This window comes from Vipera ursinii (assembly GCF_947247035.1).
Source record: "Vipera ursinii genome assembly, chromosome: 1".
Taxonomy (NCBI): domain Eukaryota; kingdom Metazoa; phylum Chordata; class Lepidosauria; order Squamata; family Viperidae; genus Vipera; species Vipera ursinii.
Genome location: NC_139512.1, coordinates 159,461,664 through 159,489,583, shown reverse-complemented (window position 1 = coordinate 159,489,583; position 27,920 = coordinate 159,461,664). Strand labels below are relative to the sequence as shown.

At 40.0% G+C, this 27,920-nt stretch overlaps 1 protein-coding gene across 1 annotated transcript in view; it reads left to right on the top strand.

Moving 5' to 3' along the window:
* Nucleotides 1–27,920, top strand: part of CHN1 (chimerin 1) — an 80,198-nt gene that overhangs the window by 30,654 nt on the left and 21,624 nt on the right. The window contains exons 4-5 of the mRNA XM_083348542.1: nucleotides 9,505–9,793; nucleotides 17,282–17,359. Coding sequence (XP_083204668.1) covers nucleotides 9,505–9,793; nucleotides 17,282–17,359 — 367 coding nt within the window. The remainder of the gene's footprint in view (nucleotides 1–9,504; nucleotides 9,794–17,281; nucleotides 17,360–27,920) is intronic.

Genomic DNA, 27,920 nt, shown 5'->3' with positions numbered 1-27,920 from the left:
TTGAACTGTGTTTAGTAGGAATTCTTGGGAAGACCAATAGTGCAGGGTAAGATGGGCAGACCCTGGTTCCATCGAGACTGAATACTGATTGAATTTCATATTGAAACAAACGTGAAACAAAAAAGTTAACAAAAAAATAAAAATGAGATTATTCTAAAATAATTTTCAAATTATTCTAGTTAATTGGGCATATTCTGAAGGAATTTGAATGTTAAAAAAGGCAAATTACAACACATTCATTTGCAAGGCAGCAGAATCTCCAGACTAATGGAGAAGGTGGGCATCTGCCTTTGCTGGAAAAGCCAAGTCTGTTTAGCAGCTCAATTTCCCTTCAACGACTTCATTGTTCACATAGGGTCATGGTTCCAACACATAATTTATATGTGTTGGTACTTAAAAGTCTCCCCTTCGTGGATTACTGCCTTGTTGTGGTGAAGGGGCTTGCGTAATTCAATGAAGCTATGACGTGCAGGGCCACCCAAGACAGACAGGTCATAGCAGAGAATTCTGACAAAACATGTTCCACTGGAGAAGGAAATGGCAACCCACTCCAGTATCTTTGCCATGAAAACCGTATGGACAGTACCAAAAGGCAAAAAGATATGATGCTGGAAGATGAGCCCCTCAGGTCGGAAGGCGTCCAATATGCTACTGGGGAAGAGCAGAGGGCTAGTACTAGTAGCGCCAGAAAGAATGAAGCGACTGGGCCAAAGCCAAAAGGACACTAGCTGTGGATATATCTGGTGGTGAAAGGAAAGTCCGATGCTGTAAAGATTTTTTCTCCATAGGAACCTGGAATGTAAGATCCATGAATCAAAGCTGGACGTGGTCAAACAAGAGATAACAAGACTGAACATCGACATTTTAGGAATCAGCAAACTAAAATGGACAGAAATGGGTGAATTTAATTCAGATGACCATCAATTATACTACTGCGGGGAAGAATCCCTCAGAAGAAATGGTGTAGCCTTCATAGTCATTAAAAGAGTAGGAAAAGCAATACTGGGATACAATCCTCAAAATGACAGAATGATCTCAGTTCGAATCCAAGGCAAACCATTCACTATCAGTTCTATGAAGCCCTACAGCACCTTATAGAACTAACACCAAAAAATGATGTCCTTATCATCATGGGGGATTGGAATGCTAAAGTAGGAAGCCAAAAGATAACTGGAATAACAGGCAAGTTTGGCCTTGGAGTACAAAATGAAGCAGGGCACAGACTGATAGAATTTTGTCAAGAGAATACGATGGTCATAGCAAACACTCTTTTCCAACAACCCAAGAGACGGCTCTACACATGAACATCACCAGACGGTCAACACAGAAATCAGATTGACTATATGCTCTGCAGCCAAAGATGGAGAAGCTCTATACAGCGAGTAAAAACAAGACCAGAAGCTGACTGTGGCTCAGACCATGAGCTTCTCATTGCAAAGTTTAGGCTTAAACTGAAGAAGGTAGGGAAAAGAGCCTTGGTGGAGCAGTGGGCTGATGCCTCCTTAAGTAACACCAGCTGCCTGCAATTAGTGCAGGTTCGCATCCCACCAGGCTCAAGGTTGACTCAGCCTTCCATCCTTCCGAGGTAGGTAAAATGAGGACCCAGATTGTTGGGGGCAATAAGCTGACTTTGTAATAATGCCGCTTGGGGTGTGTGTGAAAGCCCTAACAAGCAGGCATATACATAGAATGAAGGCTACTGCTAAGCTTGTAAGCCGCCCTGAGTCTTCGGAGAAGGGCGGGATATAAATGTAATAAAAATAAAAATAAAAAAAATAAAAGCACTAGGCCACTCAGGTATGAATTAAATCATATCCCTGTTGAATATACAGTAGAGGTGACAAATAGATTTAAGTAATTAGATCTGATAGACAGAGTGCCTGAAGAACTATGGACAGAGGTTCGCAACATCCTACAAGAGGTAGCCACTAAAACCATCCCAAAGAAAAAGAAATGCAAGAAAGCAAAATGGCTGTCTGAGGAAGCTTTGCAAATAGCTGAGGAAAGGGGGGAAGCGAAAGACAAGGGAGAAAAAGAAAGATACGCCCAATTGAATGCAGAATTCCAGAGAACAGCTAGAAGAGATAATGCCTTCTTAAATGACCAGTGCAAAGAAATAGAAGAAAACAATAGAATAGGGAGGACCAAAGATCTCTTCAAGAAAATTGGAGAGATGAAGGGAACGTTTCATGCAAAAATGGGCATGATAAAGGACCAAAATGTCAGGGACCTAACAGAGGCAGAAGAGATTAAGAATTACACAGAAGAACTATACAAGAAAGAGCTTAATGTCCCTGATAACCAAGATGAGGTGGTCACTGACCTCGAGCCAGACATCCTAGAATGTGAAGTGAAGTGGGCCTTAGAAAAACTTAGCAACAACAAAGCTAGTGGAGGTGACAGTATTCCAGCTGAGCTATTCAAAATCTTAAAAGATGGTGCAATAAAAGTGCTACACTCAATTTGCCAGCAAATTTGGAAAACTCAACAGTGGCCACAGGATTGGAAAAGATCAGTTTACATTCCAATTCCAAAGAAAGGCAGTGCCAAAGAATGTTCAAACTATCACACCATTGCACTCATTTCACATGCTAGTAAAGTTATGCTTAAAATCCTACAAGCTATACTCCAGCAGTATGTGGATCGAGAACTACCAGAAGTACAGGCAGGATTTCAAAGAGGCAGAGGAACTAGACATCAAATTGCCAACATACGCTGGATCATGGAGAAAGCTAGGGAGTTCCAGAAAAACATCTACTTCTGCTTCATTGACTATGTTAAAGCTTTTGATTGTGTGGATCACAACAAACTGTAGCAAGTTCTTAAAGAGATGGGAGTACCAGACCATCTTATTTGTCTCTTGAGAAACCTATATGCGGGCCAAGAAGCAACAGTGAGAACTGGACACGAAACCACTGATTGCTTCAAAATTGGGAAAGGAGTCCGGCAAGGCTGTATACTGTCGCCTTGCCTATTTAACTTATATGCAGAGCACATCATGAGAAAGGCAGGGCTAGATGAATCAAAAGTTGGAATTAAGATTGCCGGGAGAAATATCAACAACCCAAGATATGCAGATGATAGCACTCTAATGGCAGAAAGTGACGAGGAACTAAAGATGAAGGAGAGTGCAAAAGTTGGGTTGAAACTAAACATTAAGACAAATGTGGGGTGGTGTTTGGTTTTTATTCCCCCTCCCATCTGATGGGTGGTTGCAGCAGGTTTTGGTCACTTCACATGATCCTGGGACACTGTGACCATCATTAAATATGAATCAGTTGCCAAGCATCTGAATGTAAATCAGAAGATCCTGTAGATGCTGCAACATTCCAGCTGATTGGCACTTCTTCTGGGCTCAGCAGAAGCACCAGTATCAGTGCTGAACTCCAGCTGCAGCCTGGCGCTGATTCTGCCGCTTCCACTGAGCCCTGACAGCCCCGAAGAAGCGCTGATCCTGGCGCTTCCGCTGAGCCCCGACAGCCCTGCAGCTGCAGCCATCTCTCGCTCAGGCTTGTGCGGTGCTGCCACTGGTTCAGCTCATTCCCCTCCCCCGCTACCACTTTTCTAGGATGGTCGCGTACCACCTGCCGGGTGCCAATGTACCACAGGTGGTACCTGTACCACTGGTTGAAAAGCCCTGAACTAGATGAAGAGAACACAGTGAAACAAATACATCAAACAACATTATTCATTTGGGTACCGAGGAAAATGATCCAGAAAGGGTTCACAAGACTTTTAAGTTGTTGATGTTAGCTGCGAAGTCATGTCCGACCCATCACGACCCTATGGACAACGTTCCTCCAGGCCTTCCTGTCCTCTACCATCTTCTGGAGTCCATTTAAGCTCACGCCTACTGCTTCAGTGACTCCATCCAGCCACCTCATTCTCTGTCGTCCCCTTCTTCTCTTGCCCTCAATCTTTCCCAGCATTAGGCTCTTCTCCACTGAGTCCTTCCTTCTCATTAGGTGGACAAAGTATTTGAGTTTCAACTTCAGGATCTGGCCTTCTAAAGTGCAGTCAGGGTTGATCTCCTCTAGGACTGACCGGTTTGATCGCCTTGTGGTCCAAGGGACTTGCAGGAGTCTTCTCCAGCACCACAGTTCGAAGGCCTCAATTCTTTGGTGCTCAGCCTTTCTTATGGTCCAATTTTCACAGCCATACATTGCAAATGGAAAGACCATAGCCTCGACTAGACACACTTTTGTTGACAGGGTGATGTCTGCTTTTTAGTGTGCTGTCTAGATTTGCCATTGCTTTCCTCCCCAGGAGCAAGCATCTTTTAATTTCTTGGCTACAGTCCCCATCTGCGGTGATCTTGGAGCCCAGGAAAATAAAATCTGTCACTACCTCCATTTCTTCCCCATCTATTTGCCAGGAATTGACCAAAACCTCCTGCAACCACCCAGCAGGGGGGGAATAAAAACCAAACACCACCCCACCCCACCCTCGCTGCCAATCCTCAACAGAAATGCTCACAACAATGAAAACTTCGGACAGGAGGAAGAGCGCCGCCAGGTGGGCAGGCAGGTGTCTTGCTCGGCTGTGGCTTTGGGAGCACTTTTTTCAGTGCCATTGTAACTTTGAACAGTCACTAAGCGTACTGTTGTAAGTCGAGGACTACCTGTACTTCATCACTTTTTTCTTCTTTTTTTTTTGGTCAAGTTTTTGACACCTTGCTAGGCGACTGTTGGTACTGGGATGTTGCCATATCCTAAAAGTGGTACAATGGGTGAAAAGGTTGAAAAGCCCTGATCTAGTTGTAGGACTTGAAAGGAAAACATTATGCTTTAGGTCATTTGCAGAAGTATTGGAAATTCTTCAAAAGAGTTCACAAACTTTTAACCACCAATGTAACGCTTTGTGGGCAGGTAATAAACATAACTAAAAACAGATTATTGAAAAACAAGAGATTAATTTTAAATCTAGTGTAGTATACTGTATTAATAATTAGAACAGTTGATAAAGACATTTTATAGTTCATTTAGATCTTCACATTTGATGGATGGATGGTTGGGTTGTACATTATGCAAGTCTCTACAAAAATAAGAAAAAAATCAACATCTAAAGCATAGCTTTTATTTCTACCTTAATTCATTTTGGAGCATGGAAAAATACATAGCATTAAAACAGAGATTGTCCTTGACATGCGATGGGACAGTAACTTTAATAACTTGTTCAACTGATAAAGACACACCAATTTCTTTTAAAATGGAGTGGGGTGGGTAAGGGAACAAGGGAATATTTTAAATTAACATGCACCTGCTTTTGCAATTGGTTTCTGGCCTGATTTTTGCATAATTCCCTGCGGTAGATTAATATTTGATTACAAAGTTGAAGACCTTCAGATGTGATCATCGCTGTTTTGCCAATAGTTGAGTATCAAAATTACTTTGCTTTAAAATCTGTATAAAATAGCTGAAAACAGATGTTGTGTTCCTTGATTAACAATCAGATTTTATTAGATATTTCAAGAGCTGTTAAAAAAAAGTAAATTACTCCATCCTAATGTTGCTGGAGTAATGACATCATAAATTGAACTGAGAGTGAACGAATCTGGAAAGGTTGCACGAATTTGGAGAATGTAGAAGTCATACATGAACATTCCATTCTTAAGTTGTTGGAAATGTTACAATGTAAAAAGAATGCTATTTTAGCTATTTTTGAAAATTTGAATTCTAATTATACATATCCTGTCGATTTTTGTATGTCCTATAATCCATGTTCTTGGTGTGTGCCCCAATTAATCATAGAATGCATTCCCAGCCCTCTGGATGCACCAGTATTAAAATGAGCAATAGTTAATCTTCCTCTTGTTGAAGGCACAACAAGTAACTCTTCGGTATCTGTACATGGGGCAGCCAGAGAAGGTAAATTATTTTTGAGCCTGACTAAGCCATTCTGTTGTTAGGTTGCTTGAAGTTTTGAGCTCTTTGTCATTAATAAAGAGACTGGACATAATGGAGGCTGGACATCCACCTGTCTGAGACGATATAGGTTCTCCTGCTCGAGCAGAGGGCTGGACTAGAAGACCTCCAAGGTTTCATTCTATTCTATTCTATTCTATTCTATTCTATTCTATTCTATTCTATTCTATTCTATTCTATTCTATTCTATTCTATTCTATTCTATTCTATTCTATTCTATAGCGACAGAAGCACCAGATCATAAAATTTCATCTTTTGAATGACCCCACCTCTCTCTCTCTCTCTCTCTCTCTCTCTTTCTCTCTCTCTCTCTCTCTCTGTGTGTGTGTGTGTGTGTGTGTGTGTGTGTTTGTGTGTGTGTGTGTGTAAAGTTTCAGATGTAATTATTATGAAATGTTGAAGGGAGTGGGGGGGAAATACAGCCATATTCTACAGAAACAAAAATCTTGCAGGAGAAATATGAAGTACCGTACTTCCTCTTTCTTATTCCCATCCTATGGCCAATTTTCTTCCCAGTTGAAATCACTGGTGGGAGGAGACTGTAACATTTCATTTCTGTTCTCCTGGCAGGCTTACTCTTATTTCATCCAACACTCTGCTTACTTCCATTGGAATAAAAAGAAATTTGGCAATCAGATTGTCTCTAAAGAAATGACTTTTGAAAATCCTTTTAAGTCCCACTACTTGATCAGAAACTCAAGATGCAAGGACTCAATTCATCTTTTTTTTTAAGCCAGAATGCCATTTTCTAGCTTATGGACTGTAGTTCATTCTTTTGATCAGCTATAAAAGCCAGACGGCAATTGAAAGCAATTTTTAATACAGGTATTTATTTTAGCTTGCAAATAAACACACAAAGTGTTCATTGAAAATGTCTTGAAGACAATGTCAAGGTCTTTGACATGTTTCTGCGATGGTATTTTTTAATAATCCTTATTATATAAAGTACACACAATTATACAGTATGTACTTATGTTCTTGTTTAATAAACAGAACTGTCACAATGGTTCTACATTTCTTAAATAACATAATAATATTTCCAAATGTGTAATAATTATATTTCTTGGTGGCAAAAACCCTTTCTTAAATCGGATAAAATATGATGAAAGCTGTCATTATTTAGTATTAATCATGGTGAAAATTTTCAATAACGGTAGTAATATATTTTTACATTACATTTAATACACCTATGTACATATGTGTGTATCAGAAATTCTAATCCATTGAATAAATCTCTAATGTAAACTAATAGTGGATCAGTGGGTGGGAATATCAACTGAGAGAAATGCAAACTATTTTATTATTTTATTGTATTTTATTCAACCAGGGCACTGCCAAACTCTGGGTGGCTCATAGCATAAAGACAAATATACAAAAGTGTTTGCAATAGTGGCAAACATCTGTAGCTGGGTGTAGGATGAGGGCGAAAGTTTGTCCTCCGAGCTTGTGGGGTTGGTTTCACCTCCGCTGAAGATGTTACCTAGCCTGGTAACGAGACGTTCAGAAACCAACCCACAAGCTCGGAGAACAAACCTTCACCCTCATGCAAAAGTATATTGATATAACCAATATGGACAGCAAAACAAATATGCCGTACACCTACAAGAGGCTCCAAACACCATAGCCCAATACTTGTCCTTCAATGCCATGTCGGCCATATGTCTTTTCCAATAGATTAATGGTTTGACATAGTTTATTTCGCCAAGTACATTTTTATCTTCTTAAAAAAACTAAATCAATCTGAAGATCACAGCTAATTTGTGTGCCTGTTTTTCCCCTCTATTTTTAAAAAAAGTCTCGTCATTATTTTTAAGGAGAAATATAAGCCCATCTCCTAAATATATTTTCAGTGAAAATAATGCAACTCTGATCTGAGTTGATGAACTAATGAAGACATAGGGGCACATATACACTGATATACACAGAGCTAATGAACATTATACCTGTCTGGAAATTGGTATTTGATTTAGGAAATAGCAATATTATTAGCATTATTTAATAATAGCATTGTACATACTATTTATATGTAACCAGGAATCTGATGCTCAAGACTTCACTTGCAACATTTCTGATATACTATATTCCCCGGGTAGGCTGAGGGCGCTCTTATTCTTTACAATCTTACAATACAATAAGCAAGATCAAAGGTAAATAATTTTGGAGAGAGATCTCAAATTTCTCTGCTGTATTTGCAAAACACTTTTTTTAAAAAAAAAGCTTCCATATTAGTAGATAAAAGAGCAGGAATTATAGTTTGGAATTTGAATGGCATACAGAACAAATGCTTTGGAGAAGAAACAATCTTTTCATTAAATATATATGTGCGTGCACAGGCTTGTGTTAGAGTCAGATACTATCATATAATTGTCAGTCAAGAGTGCTTTTTCCTTCTCTGATTTTATTCTTCAGCAGTGAAAGTTCTTAATAGTGCTTCAAATCACCCACATTCAGAACAGTGTTACAATCTTTTTTATACAATGTTAAAAAAATATATGAAAATAAATGCTAAATGTTGCAAGGTAAAAAGTATTATCATGCTCCTTGACCACAGATTATTCCAGCTACCGTGATAAAATTAACAAGAATAACATGGCGGTATTATTCTTATGAAATTGATCAGGAAACTTGTGGTTAATAAGTATCCCCATCCCCTGCTATTAATCCTCTTAACAGGGCAACAACATCCCCTGTATCAACAGCTGATGAAATTATTCATTCAGGATTTGAGAGGTTGGCAAAATTTACTGAACTCAGGCTTGGAAATCAGCTTGAAAGCCTAACTCAAGGGTCTTCAAACTTGGGCCTTTTATGACTTTTGGACTTCAACTCCTAGAATTCCTCAGCCAGCATGCCTGGCTGAAGAATTCTGGGAGTTGAAATCCACAAGTCATAAAAGGGCCATGTTTGAAGAACCCTGGCCTAAATCATATTTGCCTTACTATTACAGACATCTCAGTTTCTTCTGAACCACAGATGAAAATGTGAATAAGATTTCCTCCTGATAGTGCTACAAAAGCACGTTATGTTCAAGTGGAGAGATTTCTTCCATAAGCTTACATAAACCTAGAGATTAGCCCTTGAACTTTCTGCTACAGTATGTTTCTTGTTGCTTTTGAACACACTACCAGGACTCAACCCCATTTATATGACCTTTTCTTTAAAAAAAAAAACAACCAGAAATATAGCTCTACATATAATTTTAGCAGTAATATTTTGCAACAGAGAAATTTCGATTATGGCGATTTTTTACTGAAAAGCAAAATACATTTTTTTTAAAAAAAAAAAGGTGCATGTCAATTTCTCTTCGAGATCATTAAGTAACAAATCATGTCTTTTCAGAACCAAACATCTCTTTGACTTTAGGTCCACGGTTTTAATGAGGCTCTGATTTGGGCAAAGTAGAAGCAGATGATTGAAGCCAATGAACTAACCATTTTGTATCCTGCATGCAAAAACCATAGAAAGAATGTACTAGCCTTAAGGGGGGGGGGTTGGTTTTTTTTTTTTTTTTTTAGAAAACAACGTACCCAAAGTTGCCTATTTTTAATGTATATATTATTGTTCTGTTCCATTGAGGCAGATTTGGAAATCAAACTAGAAATTTCAGACTCTACTATGATGGAAAACACTTTGTTGGGGAGAAACGTTTTGAGTCTATCCACGACCTGGTGACAGATGGATTGATCACCCTTTATATTGAAACCAAGGCAGCAGAATACATTGCCAAGATGACCATAAATCCAATTTATGAACACATAGGATATACAACTTTAAACAGAGAGCCAGCAAACAAGAAGCATCCTGTGGCTGTGAGAGATATGGTTGATGGCAAAGATTCTGCAGGGGACAATGACATAGTAGAAAAAAGAGTAAGTAATTCACTTAAAAGTTATACTTTTCCAAGTCTGAAAAATATTTCATCATTTAATTCATCTGCCTTGAAAGACAGTAAATTCTCCTGCAGGTTACTGAGGATGAAAGATATACATATGTAATCTGATGATAAAGAGAATGGAAAAAAAAAACATTCATTCATTCTGACTGCTGCTTTTTTTAATCACAAAAGCTACATTTTCCTTATTCTTTTTTTTCCCCCTTGCTTTTACTGTTTTATTAAAAGCATAAGATATTGATGGAAACTGACTTTAATAACAGTATTTATTAAAAGTAGTAGAGGTAAAGGAGTCCATATCATGAAGTAAAACTAATACTACTATTAGTTTGCTATCCAAGAACAGAAAATAATTTTTAGAAGCAAAACACAAGTACACAAAACACAAGTATTTCCAGGAACAAAGCAAATGCTTTGGAAACGTTGGAGCAGACTGTGGGAAGCTTGTTGATCTCCTTGTTGTAGAGATCTGGGTCAGTTGCGTTAGTCATAAAGCGGGTCATCACATGGTTTGCTTATTTTTTTGCAAATTATCTATATTCTCTCAACCCTTGTCTGCCCCTAAAATTATTGCTCCTTGACAACAGGGCATAACTTGGGAGGGCATGCCCAGTGCTGCCTTCTTTTGACTAGTAGTTCCAGCATCCAAATATCACAAAAACAAAGCAATATAATATCTTTCCTTCAGTCTTTAGAAGCAGAAGCCATGTTGCTTTGCAAGCTGCTTCAAAGGGATGTCTCAGTCAAAGCTTTCCTGAAGTGAAGACTCAGTCAAAGCTTTGCCCGGTCCTGTTAGCTAATTATGAGGCACCCTTATCTTTGAAGCTACTTACATTTGAGCTCTGCAGCATCTTGCAGTCTAATCAGCCATGTACTGTCAGCTGCTTCAAGAGAAAATCTGTTTCATCAAACAGGGGGCTTTGGTGTATGTGTGTGGGGGAATGAAGCTGATGATCTGATCAGGTGTTTACTACAGTCCCTGTTTAACATAGTGCTGAGTCCTAGGAAAAGTCGGCCTCAGATCTGAATTCATGTAGAGTTTAATCTAGCTGATTCTTATTCAGAGAAATGAGGACAAAAGGGATGCTGCTATTTAAGAAGGAAACATACTTAGCTGCCAATATCTTTCTGATATCACTCGTTTTCCAGGACTAAAGCTGGAACAGAGTGGGATGGGATGAGAAGCAGTTGCCCAAATATGATTTGTTACAAAAGTATAGACCTTTCAAATGGAGTCAGAGTGTTGAAATAGGAAAGGCCAAATTCAATTCTTGTTCATGCTCCTTTCTTTTAAAAGCAGCACCCTACTTGCATGGCCCTTCAACAGGATACCTACTGTACGTACAGAGTTTTCCAATATAATTTCAAACTCTTGGGGACCAAAGTATTTGATCCATCAGTTACCTATCAAGACATTTGTAAGAGCTGAATGTTTTAACTTCCCCATTAAGTAAAGGTATTTAAGAGCCTTTGACGTGTTACACAGGCTCTCATCTGGTTCCCTAGAAATTCTAGCATAGAGATAATTATTTGAGAGAAAGAAGTGGCCATTTCATGTTGATATCCCAATAGGGATATGTTCCAATATCTCCGGGGCTGCCACAAAGAAGAGGGAGTCAAGCTATTCTCCAAAGCACCTGAAGGCAGGACAAGAAGCAACGGATGGAAACTAGTCAAGGAGAGAAGCAACCTAGAACTAAGGAGAAATTTCCTGACAGTTTGAACAATTAACCAGTGGAACAACCTGCCTCCAGAAGTTGTGAATGCTCCAACACCGGAAGTTTTTAAGAAGAGACTAGACAGCCATTTGTCTGAAATAGTATAGAATTTTTTGCCTGAGCAGGGGGTTGGACTAGAAGACCTCGGAGGTCCCTTCCAACATTATTATTGTTGTTGTTGTTGTTCATCATTGCACAGTCAGCCAGATGTTCAGACTGGATTTGGTATTTTTGTCTACCTAGCGAGTCCTTAACAAGGACCTGGGATAAACAGATGTGGATGTTTGATGGTATTACAGATATCGTCGCAGGATGGAAGCAGTTCCTAGTAAGGCCGCCTTTTGCAATGCCAATGGTGTTCAAGTGGTGCTCCAGTTGTTTTGGGATTGCACCCAAGGTGCCTATTGCTACTGCTGCTGCTGCTGCTGCTGCTGCTGCTGTTGTTGTTGTTATTATTATTATTATCATCATCATCATCATCATCATCATCCTGGTGGTTCATGCGGTTGCTTCTTGCACCATGTAATAATGTATATAGGGAGCATATTATTGACATGAACTGCATCAGTTTCCCATATTTCAGGAAGGATTCTTTTGAGCACATATGCCTGTGCATTCCCACTAGGCAATGTAATCTGTCTATGGAAGGCAATCATTGACTTGCTATTTGTAAAAAGTAATAGGACATAATCCTACATCATGTTGGTTGATGACAACTTAAGGTATCATTTAAAAGAATAGCTGTTGGCAAAACTAGGTCATTTTATTGCAGAATGAAGATGACAGTGTAGTGACAATATAACATAGAATGGATAAATTTATGCATTTATTTGTGGAAAACGAGCCTCTTTCTAGCAAATGATAAATTGACTAAATATAAATATTTAAGAGCAAAACATAATTTTACCTTAGCAATTTTAATTACAATACAAATGTATTACTCTAGTTTCATGTTTATGTCCATATATAATAGCAAAATGCATTAAATATTTTGGTTAAGTCAAGTAGATTAATTAATTTAATTTTCATATCTATGTGAATCTAGTTAAAAGTCCATTTATATGCTTTTGAAAAACACTACAAAAATTTGATATGGGTGAAGCATCTTCATAGGAAAGGATGGTTAGATCTGTTAAATTGCATGACATTTTTTAATTCCAAATCTCATGTTTACATTTGTATCAGTTCACATTTGGTGAACATTACTGCGGCTTTCTTGATTTCTGAATAGTCATGATGATCCTGTTAAAATTGCCATGTTATATAGGAGTAATAAGGAACATTTTCAATTTGAATGAAATATTATTGTTTTCAGAATTGCACTGAGTCTAGATTGAATTACTGAACAGAAGCTGTTCACTTTTATTGTTTCAAACTAATATGTATATTCTCTCTATATCTCTTGCATGTACGTATCCATCCTCCCAGGATTTTCATATAACCTTCTTTCTTTCTTATGGCTTTTTGCTATAAAGTCAAATTATTTCTGAATTATTTCCAAACCTTGTTCACACCTTGTGGTTTACCCTTAGATATCTTGTGTAATCTCATTTCTTTTGAAGTAGATTTCAAGGGAGTTTATAAATAGAGATGATCATCTTGGGAGAACCTAATATTGCCTCAAGGGCAGATAGTTTGAAAAATGGAGCAGAAAAAGAAAAGTGTATCCATGAAAGCAGTCCCAGACATTTTAAATCTTGGATCTGCATTTACAGCTGTTTACAGCAGAATCTCATGATTCTGATTCGGGCCTTTTTTTTTTTTTGCTGGAAGTTGGCATTTAATTCTAGTTTCTGGCAAAAAAAAACATTGGGGAAAATTGGGTTGCTTAATGACCGCAGAGTTCACTAAACGAACGCCATAAAAAAGGTCATCAAATCAAGCATGGTCACGTGGTGACACCTTAATGACCGCCACAACTTATAACTATAATTCCGGACTTAATTATGATCATGTTAAAGGACTACCTGTATTATGCTTTTTTAAAAAAATTGGTTTGCTTCTATACTTTACATCAGGGGTCCCTAACCCCCAGTCCGTGGACTGGCACCAGGCCATGGCATTCCAGAAACCGGTCCACACAGACAAGCAAAGCCCCACCCACCGGATGCAGGCAGTACTTGAAACCACGCCCCCTCCAGGCCACAGAAATACCTCTCTCCACAGAACCGGTCCCTGGTGCTCAAAAGGTTGGGGACCTCTGCTTTACATACCATACCACATTAATTGAAAATGGTCCAGAAATGCCTATCAGTATTTTCTTGGAAATATATGTAGAACTAATGAATGATAAAGCCTTAGACTTCCACTTACAACTATTCTTTGGGACAAGGAATAATTTAGAGATAGGTATGCCATTTAAATGGGATCTAGCTTGTGTGCATTTCGTGTTTACACGTGTGCACGAGTACAGAAATCTGGTGTTGTGTTGTGTTGTTTTCTGCTTTGTAGTCTTGGAGTGGCGTCTTACAATGAGATGAAAGTATCATCTGACAAAAGCAGATTAACTCTGCGTGACCACAATCGGCTTCTGCACCCAAGAATCCTATCGGCAAGACAAAGCTCTGAAAAGCACAAGGGGATCTTTTTCATTTAGTGACCACATTGTAATTAAAAGAAAGAACTCATTTCTATTTACCCAGTTGATCTTTTGGATCTCTGTGCATTGCAGCTTCTATAAAACCTTAACACTTTCTTTATGACATGATAGCAGTGTTCCAATATCTCAGGGGCTGCCACAAAGAAGAGGGAGCCAAGCTATTCTCCAAAGCACCTGAAAGCAGAACAAGAAGCAATGGATGGAGACTGGTCAAGGAGAGAAGCAACCTAGAACTAAGGAGAAACTTCCTGACAGTTAGAACAACTAACCAGTGGAACAACCTGCCTCCAGAAGTGGTGAATGCTCCAACACTGGAAGTTTTTAAGAAGAGACTGGCCAGCCATTTGTCTGAAATGGTATAGGGTTTCCTGCCTTAGCAGGGGGTTGGACTAGATGACCTCCAAGGTCCCTTCCAACTTCTTCTTCTTCTTCTTCTTATTATTATTATTATTATTATTATTATTATTATTATTATTATTATTATTATTATTATTATGTCAAGAAACATTTTATAAGTGAATAGAGCAAAGAAGATCTTAGTCCAAATCAGTGGAGGAAATACCGTCAAGGCAATTAACACCTGAGCTAAGAAGCCTTCTGGTCTTGGGTCATAGCAATGCACCTGAGGGATTTTGGGGCTCCGCACCCCACAACTGGTTTCACCCTGCCAGGGGACCCTAAATGGGTCGAAGGTCATCCCAGAGAGGTGACAAAGAAAGACGCCCCTCCTGCTGATTGCTGAATGAGGGCGGTTGATATGTTTGATCTGAGGGAAGCCCTCTAACCCCACAAAGAAAGGCTAGCCACACCTTGCTGATTAGCCCAAGCTACTGGCAGCTGAAGTCCAAAAGCATTAACCAGAACAACTGTGAACAGCATGCTTGGAACTGGGGTGAGAATATTGATCTTCTCTCTCCTATCTTGTAACTGATTACCTGGAAAAGATCCCCAAGAAGCAAAAAATCCTCTGAAAGTGAGAAAGGAGGGGACTATACCCCCACCCTTCCATAGATGGAAGTGGCGAATTAATGTTTATGGGGACAGAAATATATTGAAATGAAGTGATTGAAATGTACAATCACTTAAATATGAGCCAGCAGTGTGCTGCAGCTGCCAAAAAAGGCAACACAGTCCTAGGCTGCATTAACAGAGGGATAGAATCAAGATCACGTGAAGTACTAATACCACTTTACAATGCCTTGGTAAGGCCACACCTGGAATACTGCATCCAGTTTTGGTCACCACGATGTAAAAAAGATGTCGAGACTCTAGAAAGAGTACAGAGAATAGCAAGAAAGATGATTGGGGGACTGGAGGCTAAAACATATAGGGAACGGTTGCTGGAATTGGGTATGTGTAGTTTAATGAAGAGAAGGGTGAGGGGTGACATGATAGCAGTGTTCCAATATCTCAGGGGCTGCCACAAAGAAGAGGGAGCCAGGCTGTTCTCCAGAGCACCTGAGAGCAGGACAAGAAGCAATGGATGGAAACTAGTCAAGGAGAGAAGCAACCTAGAACTAAGGAGAAATTTCCTGACAGTTAGAACAATTAATCAGTGGAACAACCTGCCTCCAGAAGTGGTGAATGCTCCAAAACTGGAAGTTTTTAAGAAGAGACTGGACAGCCATTTGTCTGAAATGGTATAGGGTTTCCTGCCTTAGCAGGGGGTTGGACTATATGACCTCCAAGGTCCCTTCCAACTTATTATTATTATTATTATTATTATTATTATTATTATTATTATTATTATTATTATTATTAATTGTTATCCCATTTATGGGCTATTTTAATTTCTTTTGCTTGCTTGCAAAATGAAGTATCATACTGCCCTTTCTTCTTCAGCTTGTTGAAAATGTATATAGCATTCCCTTTGAGCACCTGGGAACCTATTGGCAAGTCCGGGGGATTTCAATCAAAAGTCGTTTTTATATATTTAGGTTGGCTAAATATAAATAGCAAGTAATGTCGGATTCCTTCTTTCCCATTCTTTTGAATGTATTAAGAATCATTATATAATGGCTAGGAAAACCCTGGTGAAGTACTTTTTATAACAAAAGGACTAAATGAAGTGCAAGAAAGGGCTATGAATATCACAGAAGCGGTATACTGTAAACAAAGCAGGACAGATGACTTCATGTATGAAGCTGTGAATAAGCTATGAATAGTCCTATTAAATTTCATTTAAAGCATCCACATGATACAAGGCTTTTCAGTTAGGTCTTTAGTCTTAATGCTTGGGGGGAGAAAAAGTGTACTGCAGTCTCCTTAGCCTTTAAATGGCAGAGATGCCATTTTCTAATGATGTGTGACTCATTTATTTCTCATAATCTTCCTGATGATTTTTTTTTGTTCCTTCTCTTTTGAGCGAGCAAGATGTGGGAGGGGGGGAAATGAGAGAGTTGAGTGGCACGCTGCTTAAATTCTTCTGCTGCTTTTTCATTGGTTTCATATTCTCCTAATCTAACCAATCCTGATACATTGCTGCCAGTTTAAGCCCACCTCCCCCCCATCCACCCCCCTCACTAAACTGAGGTTAGAAAGGATCCATTAAGTGGAAACTGATTATATGCTGCATGAGAACATCTTTTGATACAAAATCATTATCAGGATGGTTGAATAGGAGAGAGGAGAGCCTAGAGTCCTTCTTATTTGACAATTGCTACATGAATTTGTAAATGGATGAAGACACTGTGGGCTGTCTTTTGTTAACAGTGACTCTTGCTGTGGCTATTCAGACCTACAAGTTTTCAAGCTTAAATTAGAAAGCTTTTTTTTTTAAAGTCTACTGCAGATGAGAAGAAACTGTAGCATCAGCAGTACAAATACTCTCTACAATTTGATTTGAGGGTGATACTGCTTTTATTTTGCTTTAGTTCTGTTTGAAATAAGTACCAAGGGTGCTTAGGGTTTTGTGTGGTGATTTTTATTTTTTATTTTTCTGTGTGGGATATTCTTCTCTCCTGCCTCTTTCAAAATGCCCTCCAAAGAGTCTTGGTCAGGGCAAAAAGCTAATAGAGTTGCTGTTCACAACTTGAAACAGGAGAGCCGTCAAAGAGATTTATTGATAGCAGCCTTGGGAATGCGGCTAGGCTTGCAAAAGTCATCTGTGACAATCTGGCAACCTCTTAAACTCTTTGCTTATTCGCAGCTGACATCCCTTGTCAGAAGAGCAACTCTGAAAGAAAACGAACACATTCCAAAATATGAGAAGGTTCACAGTTTCAAGGTAAGATGCTCAATTGTATCATTAAGCTTCTAGCCAGCCATATGTTGAAACCTTGTTAAGAAATGTAATGGGTTTGCATGTCTCTGTGTTGCCCTTAAGCTGAACAAAAATGTTCAAGTCAGAAATTTAATGTCTTACACATAATATTAAGTCAAAAGGTATCAAGCATGATTTGCTATAGCTGTTATATATTGCTGTTTTATATGTATGTGTGTGAGAAAGAGTGTGTGTCTGTACACATATATACACGTGCTTATAAATGCAAACTATTCAGAAATATTTTGGCAGAGTTCCTGGTAGGTGATTTTATATTTCTCCCCCCCCCCCAATACTTAATCAAACATTTAGCCCAGGCATGTCAAACTCGCGACATCACGTGATGTCACGCGACGTATCGGGACTTTTTCCCCATTGCCTGCAATGGGGTGGATGTGGTTTTAGCGTGATGCATCCGGCCCGCAGGCCGGCAATTTGACATGCCTGACTTAGCCCATTTCACCATCTTTTTTACTATAAAATAGTATTGAGTACTAAAAGATATAATCTGTATATCTCTTTCTTACTAATTATTTTTTCCTCTCAAATCATCAATATTGAAAACGGCACATTATAACAGTTCTCTTAAAGCTGGAAAAGTCTTAAGGAGTCATTCAGTTCTCTGAGTACAGGCTTTGCTTGTTTGGGTTTTACTTATTTTTCAGTACTCTATTGTTATTCTACTTCTGTTTTTAAAAACTGACATTTTCCCCCTTATCGGGGAAAGATCTCTGAAAAAACTATGCTTTTTAGTGTTTCTATTTGTATTGAGCTAATGGTGTTGTGAGCATTTGTTGTACCCATCTAATTAACTCTTAATTGAATGTGTGCCTGCATACGTTATTATAAATAGAACGATCAGTTATCACTGGAAGGGGAATACCACAGTAATCTCATGTTCTAAAAATGCTGACCATAATGGTGAGGGTAACAATTTAGCCAACATCTTAAGTTAAATCAGATCTTCACTTTCCTTCTTTCTGAAAATGCTCAGCACTCTGTTTTGTCAATCCAGCTCCTATTCTAGCCATGGGCCTTTCAATGTGTTTACAAAAACTCCCCCTTCTATAATTAACATGAATTTATCAAAAGGAAACAAGATATATAAGTAACACATACGCATACCTGAGGATACAGAGGTCTATAAATTAGTGAGGTGCTTCAGACTCAACTTTCATGTGGACAATATTCTGAAACAGTCTTCCCCAACCTGGCATCTTCCAGACATATTGTGACTACAAGTCTCAGATTCCTAGCCAAGATAAATTTGGTGTCCCAACAAACTTAAATGGGGAAGAGTGCCTCATATGTATTAATATCTAGAACAAGAGTGTCCAACCTTGACAACTTTTAAGACTGTAGACTTCGCAAATATTTGTAGCTAATTGTAGATTTTGGTGCAGACATATCAAATTAGAACCACCATATAAACCAATAAGAAAATGAACAATCCGAAATACCAATCAACCAGAGAGACCACCACCTTCTCACCAGTTGAGGTTTGCACCTCCCAAGCATACAAACCTACTAACCACAACATCATACAGGACCTATATAAACAGAGAAGGAAACCAAACAAGACACTTTACCCTAAACCCTGCTGAAGATGTTACCTAGTCTGGTAACAAAGTGTCTGGGAGCTAAACAGTAAGTTCAGAAAACAAACCCCTGCCATAACCTGTAGATTTCAATTCCCAGAATTCTCCAACCAGCATTGTTGGCTAGAGAATCTGGGAGTTGAAGTCCACAAGCCTTAAAGTTGCCAAGGTTAGACACCCCTGCTCTAGAGGACTTCCTGATTTCAATCTTGCCCATATCAGGAAGTTGCTTGGTAGCCTTAGGGAAGTCACACTATCTTAGTTATCCCCCAGTCATAATTGGTAGCATGTAGACAATAATATTGCTTTAGTTTATAGGATTATTTGAGGGTTTGTAATCTCACGTTGAATATAAAATGCTTTAAAACTTGACAGAATTACACACATTTTTGGTGTGTTACCTTTTCAGTTAAAAGGTTGGCTGCAAAAAAATAATAATCCAATTTGGGACTAATGCCCTTTGAATTTCTTCAGTGCTATTCAAGAGATTTAATGCCAATGTGGCCTTTTCTCCTACGGAACCCTCACCACACCTTTTACCACCGTCCTATAATCAGTTAAATCCAATCAGCATTAACTTCCAAATTAAAGTAGGTGCAATGAAGATCAAACTGATAAGCATTTTCAACAAAAAATCTTGTTAATTTATTGCTACAATCGTTAAAGGAGTCTCCTAAGACAGTCCAGCTTATGAAAACTCTAAGAAGAATGCAAGTCTTAAAAACATGGTATCGTCACCTTCAATAATTATTGTCATGTATTTCCCTCTCACAACCCAATTTTCCCCAACCTAGTAGTCCCCACACCTATCCGATTTGTAACTCCTATATCCAGCCAGTCTTCTGGAACCCATCATATATTAAGGGCACTGGGTTTGTGAAAGCTATTTTAACCTCTTGGGCTGCTTTATAATATTTCAAAAACTTTTGTTTTAAATGAATGCTAAAATTAGAGAGAAATACTGCCGCTTTAAAAAAAAATCTCCCTGGCAACCAAATAATCTGCTCCATTTATTTTTAATGGCAGTTTGAATAATGCTTCCTTTGGCAGATCTTCAAGGGAGTAGAGAATATCACTCCACTGATACACAGGAGACATTATCAGGAAAAACTGCCCTAGGTTAACTGTACAAATTATGATCATTCATAGTGAAGAGTGAGTCTCTAAGACGTGGAGCTTGGGGACTCTATTACAGTACTCTTGGGAATGTTGCAATCCACTTTTCTCTGGGGTAAAAAAAAGGCAAGAAATTAAAAGCAAATAGCAAGGGGAATTTGAACCTAAATAAATAAAACCAGGTCAAAACTCATTTAAATACAGTAATGTACTTTTATATAACTTGATCTCGTGGTATAAACAGTTTATATTGAATTAGCCTCCCTGGCCTGAAGAGTTATAGAGTAACGTTTAAACGCTTGGAAATCATTGAATCGCAGCCCTGCAAAGGACTTCATAAAGATCTTGGCATGTGGTATTTGTTATTTAAACTGCGTGTATATTTCCTGTGCAAACAATTTGGCCAGGCCTTTTGTTGGTGAGCAAAGTATCTTTCTGCATCTTTTCCTTAAAAGAGTTGAACAGCTTGGAGGCTTAATCGCTTGGTGGGCTTTCAGGGCATGCCTGTGCCTGCGTGCGTTTCTAGGGCAGCAGCAGAGCAGAGGGATCCACATCAAGTGATTTTCACAAGCTTAGTAGTGGGTGTGCAAGATGCAATCTACATAAAAGGATTAAAAGTTGGTTCTCTGCAAAGAAACTTGCAAAAGTGCTACCCTTCCCCCCAACATTGTTCTCAAACGGTATCAACTCCTCCTCCATTTCTTCTTCCATAAGCCCGGCCTGTCATCAGCATTATCAGGGTCCTTGCTTATCAGGAAACTAAACAGATGAGTTTCTGCAGGAGGGACACCATTGGAGCAACACAGGGAAGTGGACTGATAACCCTTGAATGGAGGTCCAGCTACATGCATAGACATTCTTTTGATTACCCAAAATGAACCCACAAGCTGTGCTTTAAAAAGTGAGGGTGGTTTTGAGAGGTGTGTGTGACGTTTTGAACTACTTTATGAGCCATTTCTCACCCAGAATCCCCTCCTATTGTCTTAACTTAAAGGTAACTGTCTCAACAATCTTCTCAGCTTCAATTGTTTGTACAGAGCAGGCATGTCAAACTGCCGGCCTGTGGGCCGGATGTGTCATGCCAAAACTGTGCCTACCCCACTGCCGGCAATGGGGAAAAAGTCATTGTACATCGTGTGATGTCGCGAGTTTGACATGCCTGGTATAGAGCAGGGCTTTTCAGCCAGTGGTACGGGTACCACCTGTGGTACATTGGCACCTGGCAGGTGGTACGCGACCATCCTAGAAAAATGGTAGCGGGGGAGGGGAATGAGCTGAACCGGTGGCAGCACTGCACAGGCCTGAGCGAGAGATGGCTGGAGCTGCAGGGCTGTCAGAGCTCAGCGGAAGCGCCAGGATCAGCACTTCTTCAGGCTGTCAGGGCTCAGTGGAAGCGCCAGGATCAGTGCCAGGCTCCAGCTGGAGCTCGGCGCTGATCCTGGTGCTTCTGCTGAGCCCACAAGAAGCGCCGATCAGCTGGAATATTGCAGCATCTCCAGGGTCTTGTGATTTACATTCAGATGCTTGGCAACTGATTCATATTTATGATGGTCACAGTGTCCCAGGGTCATGTGAAGTGACCAAAACCTGCTGCAACCACCCAGAAGATGGGGGGGAATAAAAACTAAACACAACCCACCCCACCCCCGCTGCCAATCCTCAACAGAAATGCTCACAGCAATGAAAACCTCAGAAAGGAGGAAGAGCGCCGCCAGGTGGGCAGGCCGGTGTCTTGCTCGGCTGTGGCTTGCGGGGCACTTTTTTCAGTGCCATTGTAACCTTGAACAGTCACTAAGTGAACTTTTGTAAGTCAAGGAGCACCTGTACTTCATCACTTTTTTCCTTTTTTTTTTGGTCATGTTTTTGACACCTTGCTAGGTGACTGGTGGTACTCGGATGTTACCATATCCTAAAAGTGGTACAATGGGTGAAAAGGTTGAAAAGCCCTGGTATAGAGCATTTGGTAATTATTACTCTCTGGAATGAGAGCACAGGACCATTCAAATAGGGTCCATGGATAAGGGTCCTGTGTAAAGGGGGGTGGGGGGTGGGGTGGAACAGACACTCCCACTGGAGCAAGCTCTGTGGTGAGTTAATTTCCATTTTCTTTCACTCAATAATGTTCTTTTATCTGATTTCAGCTAGCTATTTCTTTCTGAATTGTAAGCTGTTTTGGGCCCCAGTGACCAAACCATTAAAGGTGCACAGTTGTCCTTGGTTTAGTCCAGATTCTTTTCAATCGTTTTTCACACGCCAAGATCTTTATGAAGGGTAAAGGGAATGCCAGATAGATGGAATTACTTTTAAGGTATTAGCTGTATTTATTATACATTTTAATCTGGAGGGTTTTATTGTGGTCCCTTACAGTTTCGGTTCTTCAATTAATTGGTTAATTAAAGAACTCCTACAATCCTCAGATCCAATTCTCTACGGCCCTTTATGAAATGAATTTTATTAAAGGAGTTCCGAAAAGATTTTTTTTTATGTATATATTTGTGCCTGTGTATACAATCCTGCTTCTGGGGAAGTGACTGCAAGGCAAGATGGCCCTCTTTACCATTTCACAGCTTCATTTTTCAGTCCATGTGTTTCATGCATAAGACAAAAGAAACACTCTCCACTGCTTTCTCTCTATTCCAACAGAGTCAAAACTGTGGAAGTAGAATTTTCCCCCCTTAATTAGCTAAAACTTCTGTGTTTATCCATATTTTTCAAGTCTAGCTTTGACAAATTGATGCTTTCCAGTCTCTTGCTTTTGCCTGCACGTGGCTTCCCATGTGACAAAATATAGAAAGATTGCACTGCAGCAGCCAAAGCTCTTGCTTCAAGGACATGATATGGTGTGTCACAGCCTCTTATCTTCAGCAGGGTTTTTTCCCCCCCAGATTAGCTAGAGCATCACAGCCAAGTTCGTTCTATTCATATTCATCTTTGCAGGGTCCTGTAGCTATATATTTTGGTACTTGATGCTGCCACTTTTTTCTTGACTAAAATAATTTGCAGCCTATACAGGTAGGTAGTCCTCGACTTACAACAGTTCCTTTAGGGGCCGTTTGAAGTCACAATGGCACTGAAAAAAGTGACTTATGACCTTTTTTCACACCTACGACTGTTGCAGCATCCCTATGATCATGTGATCAAAATTCAGACAGTTAGGAACTGACTTACATTTATGACCCTTTGCCAGGTTCACCCCTAACCATGTTACTAATTTAACAACTGCAGTGATTCACTTAACAACTGTGGCAAGAGAAGTCGTAAAACGGAGCAAAATTCACTTAACAAATGTCTCACTTAGCAGGAACAATTTCGGGCTCAGTTGTGGTCGTAAGTCAAGGACTACCTGTATTGTGGCCCGTATTTTGCTTTAAGAAAAGCCTCCAAGAGTGGCTAAAACATTAGCATCGTAAAAAACCCAACAAATTCAGGTTTCCTCAGCCATGTCGTTCATTATAGTTTCAACAATGCATTGTAAAATACCATTTATCCCTAAAATCTGGAGAGGGACTCCTATTGTCTTCGATTTCCTGTAGTAGTTTTTTGGTCACTTCAGTGAAATACAATTACCACTTGTTCCCCATTCCTGCTGACACATTCAATACCTACAAGAAAGTCATTAAGAGCTTCTGGCCAGGAATGAGTTAGAGTTGCAAACAAACTTGGGACTATTTGACATTCAAGTCTGCGCTCGCCTTTCTGATAATCATGCGGCAGTGAAGGCTGCCCAGTGCATAATGTCCTCAGTGTCCTCTGAAGTCTCTGAACCAAGCAAGTTGTTAGCCACGATTCTGGACAACTTCAACAGACAGGCTAGCTCAGTCTTGCCTAAAAGAGGCCAAAGGAGCACAGAAAACTCTCACTGAGGTTTTTTTTTCTTCCTGTTCTAACAGATTAAGCAAAGTATTTACTATACTGCCGAATGCTGTTCATTTTAAAGCCGGAATGCACACCTTTCTCTGAATCAAGAACTGTATTTGACCACTGAGCTGCATATCAAAGATTGCACTCCAAAAAAAAAAAGTTGAAGCAAGAAGAAATGCCAAAATTGATTTTATATAATTTTTATATTATTAAAAAAAAATACAGTTCGCATTATTGCTGTCAACGATGCATATAATGCTTTACTCATTCTATTATAATTTAACAGCATTATTTAGAAGTTTCTGGATATCACATCCAAAACTTTTAATTTAATAATTTAATAATTTAATTTGTATACCGCCCTTCTCCCTAGGGACTCAGGGCGGTGAACAGGGCAATACATAGTAAAAAAACGAATACAAAAATTAAAAGCAATTAAACCATTATGCCCATAATAATTAATACATCTTAAAATTAGAGCTATTTATAAAAACCCAACCCCATCCCATCAGACCAGGCCAGCTTGTTCGAAAAAGAAGGTTTTAAGATCGCGCCGGAAGGAGCGAAGGTCGGGGGCCATCCGGAGCTCAACCGGTAAGCGGTTCCAAAGGTCTGGCGCGCCCACAGAGAACGCCCTCCCCCTGGGGGCCACCAATCGGCATTCTTTGATCGGCGGCACCCTAAGGAGGCCCTCTCTGTGGGAGCGCACTAGACGGAGGGAAGTTGACACCGGCCACAGGTGTTGCCATAGGTAATCCGGACCCATGCCATGAAGGGCTTTGTAAGTCGTCACTAAGACCTTGAACCTCACCCGGAGAGCAACCGGTAGCCAATGCAGCTCGCGGAGCAGAGGTGTAACATGGGAGTATCGGGAAACCCCCAAGACAACTCGCGCGGCTGCATTCTGCACCAGTTAAAGTCTCCGGGTGGACCTCAAGGGCAGCCCCATGTAGAGAGCATTACAGTAGTCCAGACGAGAGGTCACGAGCGCATGAGTGACTGTACGCAAGGCATCCCGGTCTAGATAGGGCCGCAACTGGCGCACCAGGCGAACCTGGGCAAAGGCCCCCCTAGTCACAGCTCCAATATGCTCTTCCAAAGAGAGCTGTGAATCTAGAAGGATCCCCAAGTTGCGAGCCCTATCTACGGGGGGTAATAGCTCACCCCCCATGGCCAATGATGGGATAATCGGAATTTCCCGGGATGCCGGCACGAACAGCCACTTTAAAGGCACACAGAACTCTGTTGTTTCGAGTTCGGCATCGGGTTTTAGATCGGGATCCTCTGAAAAATTAATTTTTGATGTCCTGTTAGTTTCTTTCACATGCACCTTCTTTGACACTGCTAATCAAGTTTCTGATGAATAAAAACCAATCTTTGAAATGGCTGTCAACCATATGTGAAGAAGTATTTTTCGTCTTTTCTTCCTTTCATTTTTCACTTCGGAGATGGGAGTAATAGCATTTCTTCACAAAACCTTCACATGCGCATGTTCTGTTTTTGCTTTAAACATTTCTAAAATATTTATGGGAGAAATGATCGCATTCCATTTTCAAAAGCATGAACAATGTATTGGGGATTTAGACAGAGGCTTCTGTGCTGGTTTATGGAAGAAAATAAGGGCAGGAGTTTGGTAGGAACTTGACTTTTTTATTAAACATGAAAAACCATGGGGGAAAAGGGATTGTTTTCCAGCATTTTGGCAAGTTTTGAGCTGGCTGGGAAAAAAGAAATCTCACCCACTCACCTTATGCTGTGTATTGCATTACAATTTATGCTGTGAATGTAATCCCATTCTGTGACAGCTTGTTGTCCATGGGGCAGAAGAGAGCCCAAAGAGCAGCACTTTGGGTATGACTATGAGTTTTTATTTAACCATTGAGTACGAGTTTTTATTTAACCATGGGCTCCTCCTAGCTTTCTCCCTCAACTTTCTTTTATAATGCTCATTTGGCCTCGTTCTAATGCTACGTAGCCAATGAATCTGACAAGGCTGCCACCAAAAGACATCCAGGGCCACCCAGTGTTGTTTTATATATCATGTGAGAGTAATTTTTCCTCTCTTGTCCTCATTATTTGTCCTTCCTTTACAACCCAGAGATTGTATGAAGGAGAGATTAAAGCTGCAAAGGCAGTACAGTAATCTTATCTAAACAGCTGAAGGAAAAACTCATACCTGGAAGCATTAATAAAATAGCTGCCTCGGGGAGATGGAAATCTTGGGGTATTATCGGGAAGAACATGTTGTTTGCATTCACCGGGTCTGATGTGCTGATCAGGTTTATCTATTCTGTGCATACTGTATTTTAAGCAGTGACAGCCTCTGTAAGTCTTTTTCAGTAGTTGCAAATGCGTGTCAGAGCTGGCTGTGTTAAGCCCCTATATCTGACTGGAGGGGCAGGTTGAAGATATTTATTTGGTGAATATAAAAACATGGACTAGATAACCTATTTAAGAAACCTGGAGGAGGAGGAAGTCTAGAAAAAAATGTTGGCCCTCCATACAGTGTTGGACTCCAGAACAGTCTAGAAGAGTCCAGAATGGCTGTCAGTCAGGGATGGAAGATGTGGGCCAAAACAACCTGTTAGAGTTTTTTAAGTTCCTCAGTGGGTTAGGACGCTGAGCTTGTCGATCAGAAGGTCGGCAGTTTGGCGGGTCGAATCCCGAGTGCCGCGTAGCAGAGTGAGCGCCTGTTACTCGTCCCAGCTTCTGCCAACCTAGCAGTTCGAAAGCACGTCAAAATGCAAGTAGAAAAATAGGGACCACTACGGTGGGAAGGTAACAGCGTTCCGTGCGCCTTTGGCGTCTAGTCATGCCGGCCACATGACCACGGAGACGTCCTCAGACAAGCGCTGGCTCTTCGGCTTTGAAACGGAGATGAGCACCGGCCCCTAGAGTCGGAAACGACTAGCACGCATTTGCGGGGGAAACCTTTACCCTTACCTTAGTACTATATGGGATACAGGTCTCCCACCCGAAAGGGTCAGAGATTGGGATGTGGGGAGGAAGGATTTTTCCCCATCTCAGTTTCACCTTTCATTTTCACTCGGGCTAAAACCGGAAATAAATTGTGCTTCCAGACTATTTCCAATGTAAATGCTATACAACGTGCCAAAAATATCTGAGTATAGTTTCAGGAAAAGAATGCTTTATCATCTTTTGTTTTTCAAATGAAATAGGAACTATTAACAGTAATCTTTTCCCGCCTCTTTCTTTCCCCCCAAGCCTAATTTGGCTTCTGTTCTTTTGTGCTATAATTAGTTCCTCACGTGCAGGGCAGAAAAGCACTCCATTCTCTTAGGTAACGTAAGAACAAAGATAATCTCAAGGTAGTTGAGTATGAAGCTTCTCTGATTCATAATGCTAGATCAAGAAAGCATATGGCAGAGCAGAGTGAAGGCTTTATCCGCCATCTTGCTATGGATGAACAAAGAGCCATTCAAACAACCCTACAGTACTATTTCTAAAATATACAGAAAGTCAGGAAGGAGGCTGAAATAAATACAGCTATCTCTTCTGGTTTATAATATGACACGTATTTAATAATAAAACGTCCTTTCTATCTTTTTAGCAGTGATGCATGATAAGATCCACATAATCTTGGGCTTTATAACTAGGGGCTAGGAAAATTATTTTCACGGGCACAGGTGATTTGTGAGCAGGGACTACGGAAATTGCAGTGGCAATATTGTACTCATTCTGTGTGTATGCATTGTCCTGTGTTCATTACAAATAATTTATTACTAATAATAGGTTGCATAAAGATTTGCCTCTGTGTATTCAGAAGGCTTTAGATATGGGATTCTTTGCCAGAATGTTATGGGTAGAATTTTTCCTTGGGAAAGTACTACAGTAAAACAATTCTGTTCTTTCATATTAAGAATTAAAACTGGCGAAACAGTATCACAAGAATGCAGTGTGATTCAACCACATGCCAAGTATAATGCCAA